Source organism: Capsicum annuum, chromosome 3 (genome assembly GCF_002878395.1).
Source record: "Capsicum annuum cultivar UCD-10X-F1 chromosome 3, UCD10Xv1.1, whole genome shotgun sequence".
In the NCBI taxonomy this organism is placed as follows: Eukaryota; Viridiplantae; Streptophyta; class Magnoliopsida; order Solanales; family Solanaceae; genus Capsicum; species Capsicum annuum.
Genome location: NC_061113.1, coordinates 258,222,065 through 258,247,360, shown reverse-complemented (window position 1 = coordinate 258,247,360; position 25,296 = coordinate 258,222,065). Strand labels below are relative to the sequence as shown.

The window sequence follows — 25,296 nt, the reverse complement described above, 5'->3', positions numbered from 1 at the left end:
AATAGCCTCTGGTTTCCAAATGTTAGCATCAGCCACTTGATGTCATCAGTAATCACAATCAATTCTTTCAAGTTTTCTATTCCAAGTAATTTCTTCTAGTGGTGGAACAAGAAAGTAGTAATTTGTAGTAATATACATAGTAAGCTAGAGAGCTCACATAACATAATTGTTGACAAGTATTAGTCAATGACCATTCCCTAAGCTAGTTTTAACTTTCAATAATCTTATACATATTGCATTCCAGTTGCCACCAACTTGATTTCCCCTACTAAAAACCTACTCCAACCTTGCCCATTTTGGCCTTGTCCTGTTGCATCAAGGGGTCGTTTGGTAGCTGAATGGAGATAGAGTAATATATGAATTAATTATGAGAATCTATTTATTATTTTACAACAACCACAACATACTCACTATATTTCCATCAAGTGAGGTCTAGGAAAGATAAATGTACTCCGTCCATACTACTACTTCAGATATGAGATAGAGATGTTGTTTCCGATAGAACCCCGACTCAAAATGTTGTTACCGATAGAACCCCGACTCAAAATAAAACAATCCAGACAAGAAATCTATATATTGTTTTATACAAAATTTAGTTATTCCACCATCTATCCCACATAAAATAATATATGGATTCACTCATAACTTATACATGTGCGTGTACTTAAATCGCAAACCTAACACCATTTGAATTATATTATATATACACGTGAATAACTCGCCTCTGACCAGCTACCAAGTGTGATATTTCGTACTTGCATAACTCACCTCCAAACCAGCTACCAACGACCCCTAAAAGTTTAATTTTTCACCTTTTTCCTCCCCGTCCCATTGCAAACGCAACTAGATGCAGATAGATTTTAGTCTAAGATGTACACAGCAATGGTAAAAATAATAAGCAAGGTCATTTGTACACAAGCACTTGCCACCCTGTCAACTGTATCGCAACCAAGGGCGCAAAGCCACCAAATCTACTAGGAGTATAATAAATTACATTGCACTACTACTGCTTTGAACACATTTCCACTACGTTGATAAATTGAAGTCATCAATAGCACTTATAAGCCCCATCTCAGTTTCATCCTTGACTTGGTTCTTCACTTCACTCTTGGTTGCAAGGCCATCATATTTATCCGTTCCATCACTTGCCGCGACACAATCATGAAATCTGAAGCAGCTAATGAGATGATCGTTTGTGATTCCAGCTACTTGCATGAACGAGTACACCACGGTAGGTCCAACTCCTCTGAATCCTCTTTTAACTAGGTCTTTACTTATCCCTTCAGCTTTTGATGTCTTCAGTGGCACCTGCCTTGCATATCGGAACTGACTAACTATAGGTCTGTTGTTCACAAAACCCCAGATGTATTTGTCGAAAGATCCAAGTTCATCAATGAGCTGAGAGGAAGATAATAAATAGCATGATATCAAAAATTGTTCTCAAGTAAAAACTCTAAAAATACTACTCACTGACAGTTACTATTAAGGAGCCAGTGAGAACTTCTCTTTGGACACTATTTAAGCAGCCAGCCAATTATGACTTTCTCTTTGACGACAACCTTCTAAGAATTGCTTTTATATTTTAATTTTAAAAAATGATTTAATACTATGATGTAGTTTGTAAAGATGTAGATTCTATTTCAAAAGATATAGAAAGCCACTACCCAAATTTACAACGATCTTTTGAGATGGGGTGCATTCTTACAAAGTACTGTTTCAGAAGCTCTTTTGACATTTAATATGCCTACTCTCTAGAATGACATACCCCTATTAAAGACTCAACTAATGCCTTATATTTTGTACGCACATTATCTGTAGTTTCTGACTTTAAAAACATACCACATGCAGCTGCCGAATATTTTGAAAATTTTGCACCCAGTACAGAAACTATCAGTTACCAGGGAAACAAAATTAGCAACAGCAAGACTTTCTGCTCAGATAAGGTCTTAGATACAATAAATGAGGACCAGTTAACCCGAAAACTTTTGAGCTTGGAATAACATGTGGTTAAGAAGCAATTTCGCGTTGCTATCTTCTTTCATTTACCTAAATAAGGTTCAACAGTCTCCTTTTGCCATGTAAAGTTGACAGCTATCTTGGTAGAACATCTACTAAGAACCGACATTTTGACTTGTGAAAAGCTCAAGGTTCAAGAGAATTTTTTATCCTAACCAATACAATTTCTCCTAGCTGTACAAGGAGGGTTTTTCTTCTTAAAGATCAGGACAACTCAAGAATAGAGAAAACTTGCACGTACCTTACAGGTTTGGCGTGCATTTTCAATAACCGCCCGCAGCTTTACCTCTGACAAAAGAGTGCTGGCAGGACTTCCTGGTGGTGCTATCTTCTTCTCATTTAGTTTTGAGACTGCAACCGGGTCAAAATTTTGAAAGACTTCTCTGCATAACAAATAGTTCAAATTGAAGCAGCAGCTTTTGTAAGGCAACCAGATATGAAATGATAACCGATTTTCTGATACTCCAGAGCATTGGTGCAGAGCTTAATGTACCTAAACATATGTCTTTTACTGAGAATTGCTGGCCATGAGAGTTCAGCTAATGCAGTGCATAGACTGAGAAGTTCAAAGAGCTTCCTGTAAATAGAAGTAACACTGACTGAGAAGACCATCACATTTAATTGCATTATTTATTGCAAGCGGCAACAGCTATGTTGCTCGAACTCTTCAAAATTGTTGCCACACCGGAATCAGATTTTCCAAGATGCACTACTTCTGGAGTATCTGACACGCACCCGTCGACATTTTGAACAGTCCGAGCAACATAGCGCAAAAGATCAAGAAAATATAAAGTAGGAATTACGTACTTGTCATCATGGACTGGAACTCCCCATTCCTCGTCATGAAAAGCAGCATACGATGGATCTTTTGGCAAAATGAAACCAATTAGCAGAGGGAACTGATAAGAATGTAATAGCTACATTATTACGATAATATATCCTGCAAAACGGATGACCATGGACCAATATAATGGAACTTCCGAAAACAGGATCAAAAACAGAAAAAGAATCCATCACAAACAATGGACTAACCCACAGTAGCGGACTTACTAGGATTAGCTATCTAAGTCTTCTGTGTATTTTCCGCTCCCCAATCTGCTCAATCCACTTTATTCCACTACCAAATTATTTGTTTTTAAGGTCAAAGTTTGGTTTTCCCAAAAGCAGCGATTCTATCAATCTTACACTTACCCATACACAGACATATACTACCAGAATAGGACTCCTGACAAATATTCCTACATGAATCCTTTGCTTAGAATCCATTACACACACGGAAAATCACCATGATCGACTTGTTGGAAGACGTACAACTTATTTCATGATGTACGACAAGAAAATGGAGTTGGAGGGCTAGATCACAGAACATAAAACATGTTTGACAAAATGGAATAGAGATATAGATGAACTTAGTTATGCTCTATGTACCTGTTCTTTTTTAATCTTAGTGATATCTAGGTCAGCTTGTGCACACCTCGACTATTCCATCAGGTACCTACTACCCCCACCAACTACCCCCACCAGGACAGGTATTGGATAACTAACCCATCAAGGCTTAGGAAGATGAAAAGAAATCACCTAGTGTTTTTTTGGTTCCACTGGAATTTCAACCTGAAACCTCATGATTCTCCCACCACTTCATTGGTCGCTAGTCACACCCTTGGGTAATTATCTACTTGTTCTTGTTCTACTATTAATCGGAAACAACCTTTCTACTTCTCCTGAAGTAGTGGTATGGACTGCGTACATCTTAACCCCCAGACCCCACCAGGTGGGAATACACTGGGTTTATTGTTGTTGTTGTCTTGTTCTACTATTAGGTATGGTGCCTAATGCTTTGACCTTTCTTGATTATATTCATTAGTTTTCCTGTCCTAAAAAGGCAACAAGATAATTCTAGTGTTTCGTCTCCTCAAAAAGGATACAGTTAATAGTAGGTTAAATTTCCCTGATTCTAACAAGGTTTTTCTACGCCCACCCCCTTCTAAAAAAAGGCATACCACAATAGTTCTTCTATCTTTAAACTCAAAAATCTCATCATTAGGAGACATACTTAGTTAAATTCTTATTACTCATTAATAATGGAGTAGATGATAATAAGGAGAAATGGACATTCAAGATTTTGGAATTCTTAGTATAGATTGAAGATGCTATATATCTAAATCTAACTGAGTACGTACGATACGTGCAAATAATATAGAACTGTAGGACTAAATAAATGGATTTTATCAACATTCTCAATAAAAAGGTACAGTTAATAATCTTACTGAGAACATTAAAAGAAGCCCCAATTGTGCTCTGTACAGCGGCTAGAAGTTTATGGGTTCTATTCAGCAAATATTTTTGGTTTAAGTTGGGCACTGTCAAGAAGTCTAAAAGGAATTTTGTCATATGGAGCAGTGTCGGAGTTGATGAGTCCATCAGAAGCACATGGAAGATGATTCCCCAATGTATTATTAGGAGCATTTGGAAGGAAAGGAATCAAAGCTGCTTTGAAGGAAGATCAACTACCATATACACATTAAAAGCTAGATGTTTACGATATCTTTATTGCTTGGAATTACCATTTTGTTGTAAATAGTTCGTTAGATCTCTTAGACTTTGTAAGCTCCATGAGCAGTTAGGGTTTCCGCTTATCAGGAGATTTTGCCTTTTTTGTAGTCAATTGTATCCTCTGGATGATTGATCTAGTGAAAGCTTATCTTAATTGATGAAAAAACAACCCCCAATAACAAGGTTTAGAAACAACTCGTTCATCTCATAATAGGCCGCGGACTCAAAAACCACTGTAGAAGTGGCAAATGAGAATTCTTAACAAAAGGGCCAGAAAGTAGCTAAGAATGCCACAAATACTAAATAGAGAGTTCTCCAATGATGGTTTGATAATACTTGGAAATAATTGTGTTCTAGAGCAGGACAGACTGGAACTTCTAAAAGGTTATGCATAGTCAATCACTTAATCTACAAATATCAAACACATGATTCCATCACTCTTCTGACCATGTTTTCACAAAACAAAAGATAAAGAGGAATAAAATTAAGAATGTTAAATGGGATGCAGGTGATGTGGTTCAAGAGAAGATGCTAATGTAAAAATGATGCAACCATCTCTACAAATATTTATCATAAATACACAATACACATATTTATCATAAATACACAATACACATATATGTAATAAGGTTAAATAAGAACCATGTAGTTTCATTGCATTAAAACCTCAACATCTAATATCTTCATTCGATTTCGACCCGTTTCTCAATAAGTTGACATTCTTTAACATCGAAGGTTTCTTTCTTTTAATGTTGATATACAAAGTTCAAAACAGACTAAAATGCCTCATGGTAAATATTGGACCTAACATAAGCATATTCAGTACTATAAGGATTACTCGTAAATTGACATGTTTATGCGGATCTTCAACCTATTCCATCCCTTTTTCTTTAGTCAGGTCTGAGATAGAAAATCTGTGCAAAGTCCAAACCAAATGGTCAAAGTGCTCAACGTGCATGAATCAATAAAGTGTTAGCCAACGTGCATGGATCAATAAACTTTTACGTAGAACCTCACCAAACCAGCATGTGCTCGTACCTTTTCTCCAGCCAACTGCTAGCTAGTCTATGTAGTAATTAGCAATAAGACACACATCAGAATTAGCAAACTCACCAGTCACCACTAATCAGTTCAAAAGAAATTCATGAAGCCAGTGGTCAGTTTACTTAAAGACTGGTGTGACGCGATGAGCCATGTGGGGATACTTAAAGAAGCATGCATGCATTGTGAATCATGGCTAAAAACTGATTGACAGCTCCACTTTTACCAGAGGATTCTCTTTAATGCCTAACGAAATCAAGTTTACAGTTCAGACATGCTCGGTAGGCATATATGGCATCTTAATAATGTCATGTACGGATGCCGATGACCTTCCATTTGGAGAAATTCCACTCTATTTCACCATTTTTCCACATCGTCTGTTCTTCACACAAAAATATTATTTCACCATTCTTTCCCATTGTCTGTTCATAAAAAGAAATTGAAGCTTAAGTGACTTCCTGAGGGCCTGAACAGGTGTATGTCACTGGTTTAGAATTGACTTCACCGTCTTCCCATACTAGGTCAGGTGGCTTTTCTTCATTGCCTCAAGCAACACCAAGAATGCAATCAAATTTAACATCATGAACTCAAGTAAGAGAAAGTTGTCAAAGGGAATGCATCCAAGTTCAGGAACACAAGAAAAAGGATGGTACATTCTTATTAAGAACTGTCAGAGATGAGCACATTCGCTCAGGTTCTTTCTTTTTTTTTTTTGTTTTTTTTTTTTTCATGAAACATATTTTCTCAGATTAATTTGAGCAAGGCAGTTGAGGAAAGCATATAAACTGTCAATAAGAAAATCTGTAAGCCCTAGTTTCTTTTTTGTGCACGCAATGATAACTATATTTGTATAGAAGATGCCAAGATGGAGTGTCTTTTGTAGAGAACCATATTTTTGCAGGTTCTCTACTTTTTTATAATCGGCTAGTATATTGGCTTTCCCACATTTTACTTTAACGACAGTCGTCTTTGAGCAGAATTGTGGAGGTTTTCCCATCATTAATTTTTACTTACCTTATTAAATAAAGAAACGACTGTCAATTAGTAACCAGATTGCTCATACCTTAAACCAACCATTAGAGTGATGACCTTAGTATCCAAAGCTTATCCATTATAAGATATAGGACCGGGATATAATTAGGCATTCAACTCTCATAAAACATCAACTTAGTGGCATAGACGTCCATGATAACTTACCAGATGAAGAAAAAGATTCATAATCAAATTAATAGCATTAATACTAGACTACACGAGGGAATAATAGATGCATGTCAACAACATCGAACATCCTCTCCAATATCAGAGATGGACAAGCAATCGAGCCGGAATCCAACAGCCTAGCGTACATAATCGATGTTGGTAGGCCTGAATGATGACAGCTTGGAGGCACGCGGATTTTCAAAATGATACCCATTGGTTATCTAATACTACGAGGTGGAATCATGCTCCCTAACTCAGTTGAATGAAAAACTAGCTCAGTCCATGTCTGATGTCCCAATGTAGTTGGGAAATCCAAGCCCTATCAACACTTTGAAATATTAATATTCTAGTAAAGACCTACATATCACAATCTTCCAGTGCTAGTGGATTAGTTAGAAGGACCAAAACTCAGCTGTACTTTCCCGTCCCTCGATTTCTGTTACTATTTGTTGCCATTTCTTGTACTTCAACTATCATATTATTTTGTTATAGTACTGTTTTTACACGCTCTCTTGTTTTTGTTACTATTTATTGATTCTTGTACTTCCATTACTATATGTTGTTCTTTTTCTTGAGCCGAGGATCTATGTTCTCTCAGAAACTACCTCTGCATACACTCTGCCCTCCCCAGTACCACTTTGTTCTGTTGGGTATGTTGTTGCTGACCAAGAACACCACTTTAACAATGTCTTTGCCTTATCATAAAACTCTATAACGGTACACACACAACAAACGAAATTCAACATTAGAGAATTACACATACCAGTATTCGGGGTCACCCAAGCACACTTTTTCTTTATCACCAAACCATCACCCGGATTAGAAACAGGAGACAAGCTCTCAACTTCACCAACAACTTTCCCAACTTTCTCAGACTTAACCACTTTCGGGCTACATTGCTTCCTTCTTCCACCCCTCGGCGTCACGCTACCCCTACTCAACTTCCCCGTGGATGCTCTACTCTGAGAAGAATCCGTGGAAGCATCCGAAGAACAGGAAGCATTCAGCGACAGATTCGGCCTCATCAGCAACGTCCTGTGGTCCTGTTGCTGCTTCAAAATCGAGGTGACAGCTCCACATTTCTTCGAAACAGCCACGGGTGACCGTGATTCATGTAAAACATCAGCTCCTTCAAATTTCTTGCCCTTAGACTCTTCAGTTTCGGGCTTGTTGTTCTTAACGGGCTTTTCAACGGGCTTTCTTAATTCAACGGATCTAGACTTGTTACCTGCCGGGCCGAGTACTGATCGGACTTCGGAATCAGCATTATTCATCAATTTAACCCTTGGTCCTCCCGACATTGAACCAATTACTTCAGCACAAAAAAAGGTACAACCATGAATTTCAAAGTTAAAACTTTTGTTTCAACTGTGCTTTGGTTACTTACTTACTAGGGTTGAGGTGAAGAGGTGTGGAAGGAAGAAGAATGAAGGTGCATTGTAACAGTGTGGAGTGAAGAGTAGAGGATTAAAACCCTAGAGAGTAGCACATTATGGGTGAGGATGAGATTGGGGGGTAAAGTAGAGAGGGTTTAATGAATGAGAAAAAATGGTGACTGTCGGATCTGGGAAACCAACGGCGACTTCTTTAAGGATATTTCTAGAGAGAGAGAGAGAGAGAGAGAGAGAGAGGAGGGGAATACTATTGTGTGTCTCTTTCTTCACTTGCATTTTAGCGTGATTCGCCACTCATCTTTTGCCACCTAATACTTTCTTCGTCTAATTTTGATTTGATATAAAATTTAAAAATAATTACTCCAAATCTTATGATGATAAATGTGTTAGTGAAAAGACTATGGAAAATTAAAACAAATAAATTGAATGAAGACTATAGTAACTTTGCAATCTCTCACTTTTCTTTTTATGTTTGTTGACTTGATTATACTTTTGAATCTAAGTTTGATTATTACTAGAATTTTATGTACTTAATTAAGGATAATATTTTAAAAATATTTTCTTCGTTTAAAAAAGAATGATCTATTTTAATTTGACATAAAATTTAAGAAAGTAAAAAATACTTTTGAAGTTTGTGGCCTTAAATTAAAATTTTGTCAAATCAAATTTATCAAAATATCCTTTAATCTTATGGTTTTAAACATGTCACGTGGAAAGTTAAAATTAAAGTATTGTCAAAATAAAAAAGGATCGTTCTTTTTAAAATAGACTAAAAAGAAAAATATGTCATTCTTTTTAAAATAAAGGGAGTAATAAATAAGGGGTAGGAATGAAGTGTGAACATATATACTAGAAAAAATATAACTAGAAATGAAGTTATTTGAGGTGAGAAGGGGAAAATAAATTGAGAAGAGTGAGACTGAGATGATTTGAGTATGTGAAAAAAAATATATAAATGTGATTGTAAATGAATGTGAGTGATTAATCATAGAAAGAGTTGAAATGATAGAGATAGGTCAAAAATGAATTTGGGAAAAGATAATTATATATGACATGATACAACTTCAATTTACCTGAATAGAAATGTATGAAAATCGACGATTATGATAGAAATTTATTAGATAGCCGAGTGTTGTGAGAGAAACAAGGACCCAGCCTCATGTCCCTCGTTTTTACTAGTAGTAGTATTTAATGGTCACGTAGTTTCATATTCTCATATGTGTATTATTGTTTGTTGCTTCATTGTGTATATCTTGATATTTTGGTATATATCTTCTTGCAACCCTGTCAATGATTTTTCTTTTGAGTCAAACGTTTATCGAAAATAATTTTTCTCCTCACAAAAATAAAAGAATACGTTGTAAAGATGGTTTTGTAATATCACCATTAAAAAATAATGACATAAATAAATTAAAATTTTAATATATAGCATAAATAAATTATTTTTAATAGTTCATTGATGTGAAAAAAGAAATTGAGCGAGTGCATTCTTTTATCCTTTTGTTGTTTCCTCTCTCTGAATTATTATTATTATTTTCATCTAATGTTCGATACCCGCATTGGAATTTGATGTCCCACTTGGGGTAGCGCTCCCTATCAAGAATTTTTTTATACTTAAAATTTGAATTTAAGACCTCTAATTAAAAAAGAAACAGTTTCATCCAATGGACCAAATCCTTTGGTGGTTTATCAATTACTATTTCTCAATTTACTTGGTAGTATTTTCTTTTGTGAAAGTAGGTGATGTTATTCTTCATTGAAGTGTCAATCATTACTTTCTGAATTGATATGCTTTGGAATAATAAAAATATTATTTGACTACGAAATTTAGAATTAAGAAAGGATATGCTACCTACTAACCCTTAAAATGTCATTTTAAAATGAGAAACATAATTTGACCAATTTGAAACAAAAAATAATGGGCAAGGAGGAAATGTCGGATTAAAACACAATTTAATTAAGGATAAGCACGAATCTAATTATGGAGCTTAATTATTGCTCATCTATTACTGCGGAAAATGATAGAGAAAATTGAATTTAAGAAAAAAATTTAGATTGAAGTGATCGATAAAATTATTGTCATATAATCCGGAGGTCACAGTTAAGGCCATGAAAATAATATTAGGAGGTCACGATTCAACCATGGAAATAATTTCTTGTGGAAATGTAAAGTGAGACCGCGTACAATAATTTTTTGTAATTTGACTCTTCCCCAAACACAGCATACTCTAGAGATTGAAGCTCAACTTTTCAAATATCAATTTATGATGGATACGTGATGGTGGAGAGGCAGCTACATCTATATTTTCTAAGCAAAATCAAGGAATGTAAAATTTTATAAATTATCTTCTATTTTTTTTTTTCATTCGGTGTTCGGTACCCGTATTAGAGTTCAACTAATCCAGATCATGCCATGTAGGGCCTCATTCGAGAGGTAACGCTCCCTATCAAGGATTTTTCCATATTCAAAACTCGAATCCGAAATTTTTTATTAAGGAAGAAGCAGTCTCATCCGCACCACATCCTTTGGTGTTCTCTTTTCTTTTGTTAGTGTTGTGGAGTCTCTTTTCTTTTGTTAGTGTTGCGTAGGTGGGGGTTCTGATAAAAGTAATTAAAATAACTTAATCTTGATTAAGAAATTAGGCACGAATATCAACAATCAAGTGGTATCTCAATCTCTATGTTTGAAGAGTTATACCTTTAAAAGTAATTAATTAATTAATTAATCACAATTAGCTTGCTGCTAAGTGAGTATCAGCCAATATTTTCACATATTAAGATCATATAAAAGGAAAAATAAATAAATAAATAAATAACAAAAAGCGCAAAAACTGATTTATAGAGAGCTTACCTTATAATTCAAAAAGATTAGTGGCATATTTAAGCTAGTTAGTGAATAAAACAAGGGCTAAGAATTCACTTTTCCCTTTTAAGATCTTGTATGTAATCTTTTTTTCCTTTTGATCTTATCATTGACTCTCTATCTAATTTTACTTTTTTGACTAATTGGAACACAATTTTATTTTGTGCGAGTTCTTTTCCTTTTCATGCATCTTTTCCTCCTTGATTGCATATTAAGCAATCTTTTTTAGGGAAGCTGTAGCTTATTCTCACTATGATGGAACAAATATAGAATTGCTATTTGCTAGCACTTTGTATTTTGACTAACAAAAGTAGTAAAAATCAAGATTTTGGTGGGATGGATAGGATCATGTGAATTCAATTGTTTTAGATTAAATAATTTGTATTAAAAAAATTATTAAATATATATAAATATTTAATTGCACATTCAATTATTATTGCATATTAATCTGAAATCGTTGTAGTAATTAATTAACTTTAAATCCTGAATTCGTCTTCGCCTCCATGATTAATTAGAAGTTTGAGTGCAAGTTCAAAATTGAAAAGAATCCTGGTAAAGAATGTTTTTCTTTAGTTGGGACTTTTTGCGATGCTAATTCGGATTAGCTAGGGTCCTAAAAACAAAAATAGAAGTAGTGAAAGACAAGGCAGGAGCAACAAAGATTGTGGTGTAGTAATAAGTTTTCCTTCATTCTTAACCAAATGTTTCGAGTTCAAATCCTTCTAGGCAGAATCGTCTTTGTTCAGGAATACTCCACCCTCAACATGGGACTTTCCGTGTGAATCCAGATTTGGTTGAGTCATCCAGATTGCCGAGTCACCTTTATTAGAGAGAGTCTTACTCCTAATATGGGACTTTCCATTGTGAATCTAGCTCTGGTCGACAGAGGCGAACCCAGGATTTTAAGTTTGGGGGTGCACTAGTATTGTCAAAGGTGCGCATAAGTTCTGAATAAAGACTCAAATTTATGTTGATCGCTCGCCTCTTTTAATGTGCAGTTTAGGTTTTAATTTATTAGATATGCTTTCAATGAGGCTTTTCTAAAGATACGAACACTAAACAATTGATATTTCACTTAATAAAAAAAACATAAAATTTTGTGTTCATATATTTGTCATTCATGCTTATATTATTAGTCTTAAACTAGACGTATGTTTATATTTTTTCCCCTTTATGCTTATTTTTGTTAAATCTCACGCTTTATTTATAATTTATGCTTAAATATAATGGATCTTGAAGCTTTTTTTGCCCTTTTTTACTTTTGCTAAGACGATGCGAATTGTCTTTAAAACTAGAACTTGGTTAAGGAGAATAATATCTATCAATTTCAAATTTTCAATTCACAAGAATCAATAACAAATTCCTACAAAATAAAAAATTCATCGAGAATATAAATAAAATTAATTATTTATTTTTAATCAAAGTCCATAAACTTAAATAGAAGCAAGAAAAAAAATATAAATAAATTTTGCACACTAACTTTCAAGCAACAAATAAATATTAAAAACATTTATGATTTAACATTATTCAAAGTTAAATAGAAAAATAAAAAAAATAAAGGAAGAGATATATACCTATTACGATCAAATGGAGAATTAAAATTGTAATTCTAGTTTTCACTTTACAGGGAGTTTGACTTTTGAGGGAATTTGGGAAAGGCCAGCTGACAAGAATGCTAGCATGTGAGTTTAGATCCGGTGCACCCAAACATTTTTTGTTATTGAGGGTGCACATTATATATATTAACTCTTTAGTAGGATATCTATACATATATATATATATATACAATTTTTTAAAAAAAGTTATCGGGTGCACGTGCACCCTCAGCTAACCACATGGGTCCGCCTCTGTTGGTCGAGTCAGCGTGAATACAAATTTAGTTGAGTCACCTTTGTTAGTGAGCGCTTAAGAATAAAAAAAGGAAAAAAGAAAGAAAGACAAAGCAGGAACAAAGGGAGAACATTGGGACCTACTTATCTAACAACCTTCACACATTCAAATCCAACGTCAGCTTCTGTTATAGTTCTCTAGCTATCTCCAGAAAAAGTTGCAGAATTTTATGTTAACACTCAAAATGGCTACTACTACTACTCTACTACCTAAGTCCATTTCTCCTAATTTTCACACTAATCCACCATATTTTTTTCCTATACCCCATGCCACAAATGTACCTTTCTTGAACAACAATTCATTGTACACCACATTTTCTGCCAGAAAATCAGGGAGTTTTTGCCTCAATGCCAAGAAAAAGAATCCATGGTTGGACCCTTTTGACTATGGTGATGATCCTGAAATGGAATATGGTTCACTTTTCTCTGATGGTAAACAGGATGAGGACCCAAGGCCACCTGATAATCCAGACAGTCCATATGGATTCCTTAAATTTCCAATGGGATATTCTGTTGAAATTGCTTCCTTGGGTTTGAAAATTAGAGGTGATGTTAGGAGATGTTGCTGTGTTCTTGATGGTGGGGTTTACGAGAATTTGCTGTTTTTTCCAGCAATTCAGATGATTAAGGACAGGTACCCTGGTGTTCAAGTGGATATTGTTGCATCACCTAGGGGTAAACAGACATTTGAGATGAATAAAAATGTGAGGTGGGCTAATGCTTATGATCTTGATGATGATTTCCCTGAACCTGCTGAGTATACAGATATGGTTGGAATTCTTAAGGTTTGCTGCCATTCTATTAACATCCACAAATACATGTAATCATACTGCACCTTAAAATTAGAGAAAACATCAAACACTGTCATTACCTTATGATCGAGTAACCTAGTTGTGTAGATATACATGTTAATCAGACCGTGAATAGAACTTAAATTATTTCCTTAATTGCCTTTTGTGACTTTTAAGATTTGCCTGGAAAAGGCTGTTGTTGTGCTCTCGATAATATCATATATTGAGTGCTCTGGACCTCCATAGTGCGGATGTTTACTACAGGGGGGTGTTTGGTATGAATTCGTACTTATTCTCTCGTGTTTGTTAAGTATAATATATTGTCCCAAGAGCGTTCAGTTATGTAAAATGGAAAGCAACCTTTTGCTAGACAAAAACAGCGAGATCATAGTAAGCTGCAATACTGTATCAGATATATTTTTCAGCAACAACTCCAGATTTAAGATACTTCAAAAGTTGAGCAAACCATGTTTTAAAAGAATCGGTTACACTAGCTTCAAGATATTAATCGACTTTTTAAGTTGGATAATGGAGATTAGAAATCTTACTGCCTGCATTTGAGCTTCACGCATCCTGCATTATAATAGAGAGTTATAGACACTTTTTTGGCTAAGTTATTTGCTCCAATGCATGGTTTGTTGCAGAGTAGGTATTATGATATGATCTTGTCAACCAAACTGGCCGGGATTGGACATGCAGTGTTTTTGTTTATGTCAACTGCCCGAGACAGAGTTAGCTACATTTATCCAAATGTGAATTCTGCAGGAGCAGGATTGTTTCTGTCAGAGACTTTTACGCCAGAAAGCCTGAATCTCTCCGAGGGTGGATACCATATGTACGTAGATGGCCACTGAAGATTCATTTCAAAATAGGGAGTTTAAAAAGTTAAAACAGTTTCACTTCGTCAAAGTTCCTATGATATGTTTAAGGATACACTTTTTTTGATATAGGTACCGCCAGATGGTTGATTGGTTGGGCAGACCAGCTCGTAAAGTACCACGACAACCTTTACCCCCACTTAAAGTTTCAATCTCAAGAAAGCTTAGGGAGGTTGTAGAGGCAAAATATAAGAATGCTGGTGTACAGAAAGGAAAATATATTGTAATTCACGGGATTAAATCAGATTCAAAAGCTTCTATGCAGTCAAAGGGTGATACTGATAGTTTGCTTCCAATTGAGATATGGGCTGAGATAGCAGCAGAGATCAGGTATGATGTCAGTATTTTATCCCTTGTCGGAAAAAAGGCTGACTACTTGATCGTCTAATCTTTTGAGTTCTCGAATTAGCAGATTAATCTTTTTCGTCAAAAACTAATGGATTCTTAACCTATCATTTGATCAGGGGAGTCAAGCTAGTATTTGTCATTCCACATGAAAAAGAAAGAGAAAACGTGGAAGATGCAGTTGGTTATGATGCTAGTATTTTGTTCATAACCACCCCTGGACAGGTTTGTTTTCTCAGCCAAATCATGATATCAATGACCGATGCACTAAGTTGAAGAACCGTAAACAAATAAATTGGTTGGAGCCAGAGATATAATGAGCATTAGAAAACTAACAGTCTTCATAAATTTCTCTGCCTTAGCTTGCTGCTCTTGTTGATGATTCTGTTGGAGTGATAGCTACGAATACAGCTGCTATACAACTTGCTCACGCACGTGGAAAGCCAAGGTAATGTCATGTACTGGGAAACTTTTGACATTTTGGGGTCTTTGTGGAAGGTCTATACACTAGTGTTTTGTTACCATCAGTTTAAGTACCTTTACGGGGTCTGCAACCATGTCTGAAATATGCTTTCGTTTTCTCTGTGCAGCGTTGGGCTATTCTGTTCTGAGGATAAGGCCAGAAGTTTTGTTCCTAACGCAGAAGAAAACAAGTGTGCAGCTATTTCATCAAAGACCGGAAAATTGGTTGATATTGACGTTGAAGCTGTGAAGAGAGCTGTCCAAATTTTTACCATGCCCCTAGCGATCTTTTAATTAAATATTACATCTTCCCCTTCTCTTCCATTTCCATACATAGTAACTACTCTTTCATTCAATTGGTAATTAATAGAAGCTGAAAGATAATTATGTTCTTATTTCTCAACTGCACATAACCCAGTATACACTAATGTGGGGAGCAATTTAGTTCCTGAAATAGTTCCCTGTTCAGCCTCTTGGAGTACTGGTTCCACAACTTTGTTCTGTAAGCAAAACTACAGAAACACGAAGCAATCCAAACAAGAAATTGCATTTAGTTATCTGCAACATTCTCGGGCTTCTGCAGCCTCTACCCTTAGAGTGCACACAAACCAAAACGCCGCTCACAAACCATACAGGTAAACTAGGCAAACCCAGTGTGACAAACTCCAATGATAGAGAGTGATAACACATACTCAATTTATGTGTTGCACTTTTATTTCAAAAGTCAAAAAATTTAATTTTAATCATAAATTTGAACATAAACTCTTTAAAGTTTTTTGAAACAAAATTTACATATTTGATATGGAAAGATGTATCACAAGTCACATACAAAAATGGGCCAGAAATAGAGAAGAGTCAATATCATTGGGCTTGTTAGTAGCCTGCTTCCACAATTTGTGCTCAATGTTTTTATTTGGAAAAATTACACAAAGCCCATATTTGAGGCACCATATTACCTAATATCCCTTAATATTTTAAAAATTACATAAAATCCCTTATTGCATATTTACTAGTGATACATATGCTATAACTTACACACCATATTTTATCTCCCCTTTTCACGTCATCTCTCTCTACAGGTTATGCATTTTTCTTCCTCCTCCCCCCCCCCCCCCCCCCGCCCCCCCACAAATTACTCCCCTAAAATCTCTCCCATTTTAGTAGATTCTGAACTTATTTCAACCATAATCGTTCATCCTTTAACTTCAAAAATTGACATCTTCTTCAACGAGGTTAGCTTTTGGTTTACGCTTTAAAATCCTTTTGTGTTAATTTATTTTATCTTTAATGGCCAATGAAGATTCACCCTCATTCAGCTTGGGGATTTCACAAATTGAAACACAAAAAAGGTGTTCATGATAGTAATCAAGTCTTGTGTTTTACTACGGGCGAATTTGATTGCACCAAATTAGGTTTTACCTAAAATCGATCAAAGCAGCGGAGCTAACCTGAAAAATTGAAATTTGAAGAGAAGATTTTGCTGCTAAAAAAAAAGTTTCCAACGTGCAAATGGTAGATCAAGGTGAAATTGAACATATCCCCAAATTTCCGTCATAGCAGGTATTATTATCACAAAGGCAAAGTCATGCGTATGGTGGTAAGTTGATTTGCAGACTTTTTTTAACTATCTGATAACATGTATCATAGTGATACATCTAGAACCAGATGTATCACTATGATACATCTGCACAAATATACCTCTACTTGAAATCTAGTTCTGCATACAATGCACAAAGATTGAGGAAATTATGTAAGTATGATTAATTAGTGATTCATATATCCGGTGATTCTATATAACTGGTGATTAATATAACTGGTGATTCAGTAATGCATATAACTGGTGATTCATATGGGTGATTCATATAATTGCAGAGCAACAGATTAACTGGTTACTTGGTGATTCAGATTTTCTTGGTGATTCATACGGGTGATTCATATGGGTGAAACATTAAAATGATATTTTAATTGGTGATTCATAGACAGTGATTCATATAAATGATTATGTTAACTGGTGATTCATATGGGTGATTCATATAATTGCAGATTAACTGGTTAATTGGTGATTTAATTGGTTAATTGGTCACTTCTAGACGCATACAAGCAAAAGACGGACCAGCATGCATTCGATGTTCACATTGTTGATGGAATTGTGTAACAATCAAGCTGCATGTTATAAGTATCATTTGTTCTTTTGAATATACTAGTTTAATCTCATGTGCCTTGCACGTGTAGCACTTGATTATTTAAAATTAAATAATTTTATTTACTGCGGAGATTTTTAATAAAGCGTAAAAGTTCAAATCATTTTTCAAAAACCTTTCAGATTTTAATATAATAATGTGAATATAAACATATAACATATAAATTTCACCACCAGAAGTTTCAAGTGGTTGATGGATCATTACTTTTGCGTTTGTCATTTAGTACTTTTTTCCTTGTTGCCACAAGCTAAGAGAGATACATCAATTTAAACTATATTTGCGTTACAATTTTTTTTATATATTTAAAACTTTCCTTGCTTTTAAATTCAAAATTTTACAAAATCATTGATTATATTCTTATTACATACTTAAAACTTTTAAAATCTATATTTCTTAAATTTTTCTTATTCTAACAGTTTTATATTTATTTCTAGATTTTTTAAATCTTCTTAAAATCAAATTTAGTTGATTTATAATTCTTAAACTAATAAAAAAAATTGTTGTCATTAATTTTGATGACTTCTAGTAAGAAAATGTTGTATCATAAATATATTTAATTAATTTTTAATTCTTAAATTAGGAAAATATAGTAAAATTCTAATGACTTATAATCAGGAAAAGTTTTATCATAAATATATTTAATTAATTTTTAATTCTTAAATATTAGAAAAAAATAGTGAAAAGACGATTTTGTCTAAAGCAAAGACTGTTAGTGAAGGGCAAAAAGTTCAAACAATATTTCTAAGACCCTTCACACTTTTAATATATTATAGATATAGATATAGATTATAGATATAGATTATAGATTATAGATTATAGATTATAGATTATAGATTATAGATATAGATATAGATTATAGATTGTAGATTATAGATTCTAGATATGTGTGAATTCAACAAACAACAAATTTCTTAGGCGCTTCACATTTTTAATATATTATAGATTATAGATATAGAAAAAATATTTTTGCATAAGAAAAGTTCTACATAGTAATTGTTATATTATATGTAATTTAGAAAAAGCGAAGAAGTAAAATCTTGGTCATTTTTAGACTTTCCACACAGCTCTAATAAGGAAAATTTAATAATTAAAATTTTCATTGATTTCAATGTCATAATTTAGTGTACCCGATGTTACATTCAAAGCATTATTTATTTAAATAATGAAAAATAAAATAAAATTTATTATATTAATATAATGATTGAATTTAATATCTTTTGAGACATAAATATGATGAAGCTAGTTGGATTAGTATTGAATATATGAATAGCTTGTTATATTAAGATACAAATATGTTAGCGGAATATATCAATATCTCCTTGAAATTGCAAGAAAATTTCATCTAGACACTCAAACGATGATATATATATTCAGTTGAACGTGTGGCCACATGATAAAGTATTCATATCAGATAATTATAATTTATATTTGCTTATTTGTTTGTTCTGACGCGTCTATTACATAATTAAGTTAACCACATGATAGCTATATCGTCAATTAAGTTTTTCACTATTTAAATGTAGTTTATGTGAAGATATTTTCAATACTAATAAATTAAGATTTAGTCCAAAAAATAAGTGCATTCAGCTTCCAAACACAAGAGATCGAACTAATACTAAGAGCAAATTTAAAGCTTGGTGCACGTCCAAAATAAGGAAGCAATTACATGACTCAATAAAATCTTATAAGTGTAGCTTTATGATAACTCAACCAATTAAATACATACTTTTCAAGTGATTTTTAATATTGCATGCAAAGCTTGGCAGTAGGTGTATGCAATTATGAGCAATTGTAGCAAGACTCTCACTTGCTCTAGACTACATGTTCCAACAAATTTTTATCCAGGGTTATGTCTATCCCATCAGAGTACATAATCGTCTTTGTATATGAGATGTCAAGAACAAATAAGAGAACTTAAAAGTAATTTTTCTCATTATAAAGTCTTTTAATTAAGGACTATAAATAAATAGATTAAACTCGATTTACAATGAATAATGTACATGATCCACCTTCAAACGTAATTAATAAACCTACAATTGAAAGAGCAAATTATAATCCTAAATTTATAGGTTCTTCTTCAAAATAAAACTCTCCATATCTTAATTCGAGATTTAACTACAGCCTTATATTTGAATTCAACAAATAAGTTTAACAAAAGATCGAACTATAATATTAACAAATGATATTTCAAAATATAATTAAATAACATAATCAAAATCAACTCACAATTACATAAAAATGAAAAAAAAGAAGAGAACTCTTAGATTTATTGGGTTGTTTTCATTCAGTGACAACATGCTTGATTCATCTAATTTTTCGAACAACATTTTTAACTGAAAGAGAAACACGAGAAATTATCAAGATGGAAGAATTCATTGAGATCAATTATTGATCATGTATAATTTATATATAATCTTTACAATTATTTATAAAAAGAAATAAAGAAAGACACAAAATATGATGATTATGAAGGCAAAAAAAGACTTGAATCAGAATCAAAATAAGAAAAAAAAATAGAAGTATACGAAGTCCTTTGTTTCTTGTTAATTTTGATTTTGAATATTACTTAAATAGCATTGAAGAGATTATTTTTCAAATAAGATAAAATTCTAATTGACTTAAAGGTGTTAAGTGTCATAATTTAGACCAATTATATTTAAAAGTACTAAATATTACTTAGTGTTCGATTTAAATAGAGAAGGAATCAACAATTAATTTTTTTTGATAAAATTATTAATTACTCACACTCATTTTGACCCTAAAAATAAAAGATATTCTACATACGTGAGGTCTAATGTTTGGCATTAAGAAAATTAATAGTTATTAATTGAAAATACCTTAAATAAATGGTTCGTTAAGTTTCTTATATAAAAACTTTTGTTATTTAAGGAAAAGTTTGAAAAAAAGTTGACAAAATTAAAGCAGGCACTCCAACATTAACTAATGCGTAAGATTTTTTTTTTTTTGTTTGTTTGTTAAAGAAATTTAGGTTCAACTATAATTGCTTCATAATTGGTAAAAAGGAAACGTAATTGTTTTTTTTAACAAAAATATTGATAACTTCAAAATTTATCAATAATTATTGTATCTTACCATATATTTTAAAGTCATAATTTCATATATTTTAGGAGACAATATTATAAAGAAATTAAATACTGATAATTAAAAAAATATGAAAAGACTATTTTGCCTATTGAAGAATATTTTAATGAAGGGTAAAAAGTTTAAATCATATTTCTAAGGGTCTTTATACTTTTAAGATATTATAGATATAGATTATTTTAAATAAGAGCTCACGGCAACACATAAAATAACTACTTTTCTGATTTTCAGGGATTGTGGCTTGTTTGTTGCAGCATAAGCTGAATTTTTAAGTGACGATATCAAATACCATCTTCAGAGTTTGATCCAAAAAAATATCATACAAGATACGCATCCTTGTTATGGTACTATGGTGTGAACAAGATATGCACTGGATATGTTAGTGACAACTAGGATCCGCCTAGGCTTAAACGCACCTTCATTCAATCTGAGGATACGGAGATGATTGATGTTGAACCGTAGTTGTGTAGTATTTATTGTGTGACAAAAGGATATTGATTTCTTATGTTTGTGAATTTTTGTTTTTATTTTTTAAGTTAGGGAATTTCTGGATATATCATGACAATGTGTTTTTTTTTGTTTTTAATGTCATGACATTTTATCTTAGAAGCAGTTCTGGTATTAGTACTTTTGTGGGCAATTTAACTTACATAATCTATCACTAATTTTCAGTTTTATCTATTGATATGTAGTATCATCATTTTGTTAACAATCACAAGTGATCTAATATGTATCACCAATATGAAGTTACGTTAATCTGTTTTTATATGAATCACCGTTTATATTATTAACCAGTTTTTATATGATTCACCAAATACCACTTAACATGTTAATCTGTTATCATATGAATCTCCGGTTAGATGAATAACCAGTTAAATGAATCACAAATCATATGAATCACCATTTATCAAATGATTAAAATGAATCACTAGTTAAAAATTATTAAAAATAAATAAACTTTAACCATTATGTTGAAAAAGTATCACCAATTAACATGTTAAGTTTAATTACTAATATGAATCAAATAATTTTTCACTAACGGTTTATATGAATCATATAATAATATTAATTTTATATATATATATATATATATATATATATATATCAATTGAAAATAACATGTTTAAAATATATCACCAATTAACATATTGAGATTAAATAGTTATATGATTCACATATCTTTAACGAACGGTTAATATGAATCATAGAAAAGTATTAAAATTTTTAATATGTATCACTTTATAATTTCATATAGGAAATGTTTCACTAACATTCCTCATGAACTCTAACATATTTGCATAGGACAATAGTACTAATAAATTATAAACAATGATATTAAAAAAATATTTCTCTTTCAATTGCAAACAGAATATATCAAGCAATGAATTTTTGAGTAATTAACTCAAATTATTGAATTCAAAACTTTGAACTATGTAAACATGTCTGATTAAACTCTAAAGAAAAATGTCACATCTCTATTGGAAAGTAGTTGTAAGTGTGTCTGTTATGGCCTTTATACTCACATTTGCCACATAGATTTGATGTTATTGAAAACTTTTCAGTACTTTTCTTTTGTCTATCTTTCTTGGGTATTTCTGGTGGGCATTTATCTTTTGGAGGCAAAATCACATCTTCTAACACCTTTGGTGGTACATGTCAGTCTCGTTTATTGGGCATTGGACGCAGCTATATTTCATAAGTCTTCACCAGTGTCTCCTTCTTGTAGTAATTTGAACAGTATGACTTCATTTTCTTTACATGTTTGCTTCTCAATACAGCAATAGCGTGGCGCATGGTATCTCATCAAGCTGAAATCTACCACAGTTGCATGTTCTATTATCCAACCGAACAATGTATTTTCTTCCTTCTTCGTACACACCATATATGTAGTTAGTTGATTCCTTAATGTAAAAATATTATTTCATGAAGTTTTTGTGTAAATCAACATAATATATGAAGCATAATAGACCCAAATTAATTAAATATAAAGAACAAAAATTCAACGAAAGGCATATTTCAACAGATGTATCAAAATGATACATATGACTCCCAGATGTATCACTTTGATACAGCTGTTATTAGATAGTTAAAAAAAGTATGTAAATCAATTTATATAAGTATAATAAATATTAAATAATTTACCATTAAAAGCGATGATTTTGCTTCGTTCAATTGAAAAATTTGTTGAAATCTATGTCCAAACTAAGTTTCCTTTTAATATCTTTAATAATGTCTCTTGGGGTGATTATTATTTTGTGGTTCACCAACTTTGGAGTTGTTATCCCTGCTACAAAAGCAATTGTTACATGCTGCTACTCAAAAACTCTGTCGATTATTGAACAGGTGTGTTCATTGTTGAATGTACGTACTATGAATGTATCAGTACCAAGCTTCCAAGACGCCTTGAATAACCAACTACATTTCGGGGATTTGCACAACAAGACATAACTGAAATAAACGTCAAAAAATTTATCACCAATATGAAGTTATGTTAATCGATTTTTATATGAATCACCAGTTAAATTAGAATTTGAGCCATTTAACATATGAATAACCAGTTAAAATGTTTCACAAATATAAAGTTAATCTATTAATCTGCAATTATATAAATCACTAATATGAATCACCAGTTATATGAACCAGTAAAGTGAATCACCATTTATATGAAACACTAGTTATATGCATCACCAATATGAATCACCAGTTATATGAAACATCAGCTATATGCATCACCAATATGAATCACCAGTTATATGAATCACCAGTTATACGAATCTGTTATATGAATCACCAGTTATTTGAAACACTATTTATATGCATCACCAATATGAATCACATGTTATATGAAACACCGATTATATGCATTACCAATATGAATCACCAGTTATATTAATCACCAGTTATATGAATCACCGGATATATGAATCACCAATTAATCATACTTACATAAATCCCTGAATCTTTGTGCATTGTATGCAGAACTAGATTTCAAGTAGAGGAATATTTGTGCAGATGTATCAAAGTGATACATATGATTTTCAGATGAATCACTATGATACATCCGTTATCAGATAGTAAAAAAAGTCTGCAAATCAACTTACCATCATAAGTAACTTATCAACTTAAACTATCAGGGATTTATGTAAGTTACTCTTTTTATTTTGGGTAACTTATCTTTAAGTGATATTACATTTTATCCTAACTATTTAGTTAATTACATCTTATCCCAATTTTTGAAATCGTGATACATATGATATAAGGTGATACATATAAAAAATTGATACATTTAAAATTGACTAGATATTTATTTAAGGAAGTAACAGATTCTCTTTTATTCTGTGGAGTAAATCACTCACAATCAGTTACACAATGAATTAATTAGATTCACAAAGTCAACAATATCCCCAATCAACTTTCAAATTTCAAACAATCGAGTCAAATTGAGTTTCATCCTTCTTTCGTGTGATACATTTGGTAAAAGTTTTCTGCCGAACTCAGCGGTATCAGGTAATTCTTCGGGTGCAATGACAACGTTTGCCGCCGGAGAAATGGAACACAATCGTCGGAACTGTCACACTTTTCATCGACGACAAGATGACAAACTCCAATTGTATTTCACGAATGTGCCACGTAGAGCATTGTATGCACTGATCTGTAATCGAGTCACTGCCGTACTGGAATCAACAATTATCGAGGCAACTTTTTTCTACTTTTTCTACATATTAGCCTTATTATAGGATTAAAAGAATGCCGAACAAATGCCCCCAAAAAATTAAAATGGAGGAATAGATTTTTCCAGAAGATTCTTTTTAGATAGAGAATTTTGATATTTTATGTATCAACAATTGTATAAACAAGTTCATTGCATTATACAAAATAAATTTTAGAAGGAGAAATTGAATTCTCATACAATCCTTTACGATAACCACAAACATCTGTATATTCGAGCAAACCACCAAATGACATTCTATTTCGTCAAACAAAAAGATGTACTAACAGTGCATTAAATTACGGACTAAGTTAACGGGTAAGAACAGGTTTGATTCTGATAAAATATACGATTAAAAATAAGATTAAGAAAGAGGAAAACAGTGGCAATCAGTTACAAGTTGGATTTCAAACAGTGGAGCGGCGCTGGTTCACCAGAATAGTGAGCTTCGGTGATGGGATGACTGCTCCATTCTCCTCTGATGTGAACAAAATGTATCACCCATTAACAACATATGAATCACCCAATAATATCATATGTATCACCATAATACCATATGTATCACCCATTAATATCATATGTATCTACCATTAAAACCATATCTATCTTATGAATTACCATAATACCCATATAATGATATCATATTTATCATTCATATGAATCACCATTAAAGAATAAACATGTATGAATAACTAAATAAATTTATACATGTATCAATCAATTTTTAAAAAAAAAAATTGGGAGAAATTTTAGGAGAGGAAATTGTGGGAAAAGAAATAGTTGCATGCATTAATGGATGGGATCAAATCGGGAATAAAGATGTTTTAATTGATTATAATTTGGGAGACACTT

General features: G+C 32.6%; 2 protein-coding genes across 2 annotated transcripts; one reads left to right on the top strand and one right to left on the bottom strand.

The window, feature by feature from the left end:
• Nucleotides 1-873: 873 nt before the first annotated feature.
• On the bottom strand, nt 874-8,578 carry LOC107861977 (probable GMP synthase [glutamine-hydrolyzing]). Its single transcript, XM_016707396.2, has 5 exons — nt 7,574-8,578; nt 2,824-2,881; nt 2,510-2,593; nt 2,258-2,399; nt 874-1,398 (listed from the first exon to the last, which is right to left on the bottom strand). The coding sequence occupies exons 1-5, from the start codon at nt 8,109-8,111 to the stop codon at nt 1,027-1,029; spliced, it is 1,194 nt and encodes a 397-aa protein (XP_016562882.2). The 5' UTR covers nt 8,112-8,578; the 3' UTR covers nt 874-1,026.
• A 4,472-nt stretch (nt 8,579-13,050) lies between these two features.
• Nucleotides 13,051-15,827, top strand: LOC107861976 (photosynthetic NDH subunit of subcomplex B 1, chloroplastic). The gene is made up of 6 exons (XM_016707395.2): nt 13,051-13,741; nt 14,392-14,582; nt 14,698-14,955; nt 15,090-15,195; nt 15,333-15,418; nt 15,561-15,827. The coding sequence occupies exons 1-6, from the start codon at nt 13,127-13,129 to the stop codon at nt 15,724-15,726; spliced, it is 1,422 nt and encodes a 473-aa protein (XP_016562881.1). The 5' UTR covers nt 13,051-13,126; the 3' UTR covers nt 15,727-15,827.
• Nucleotides 15,828-25,296: the final 9,469 nt, after the last annotated feature.

Coding starts and splice junctions, on each gene's coding strand:
- LOC107861977 (XM_016707396.2), bottom strand. CDS start 8,111: ATGTCGGGAGGACCAAGGGTTAAATTGATGAATAATGCTGATTCCGAA. Junction 2,882..7,573: donor TTGGGTGACCCCGAATACTG/GTATGTGTAATT, acceptor TTTTGCCAAAAG/ATCCATCGTATGCTGCTTTT. Junction 1,399..2,257: donor ATGCACGCCAAACCTGTAAG/GTACGTGCAAGT, acceptor TCTTCCTCTCAG/CTCATTGATGAACTTGGATC.
- LOC107861976 (XM_016707395.2), top strand. CDS start 13,127: ATGTTAACACTCAAAATGGCTACTACTACTACTCTACTACCTAAGTCC. Junction 14,956..15,089: donor GAGATAGCAGCAGAGATCAG/GTATGATGTCAG, acceptor TCATTTGATCAG/GGGAGTCAAGCTAGTATTTG. Junction 15,196..15,332: donor TCATAACCACCCCTGGACAG/GTTTGTTTTCTC, acceptor TCTCTGCCTTAG/CTTGCTGCTCTTGTTGATGA.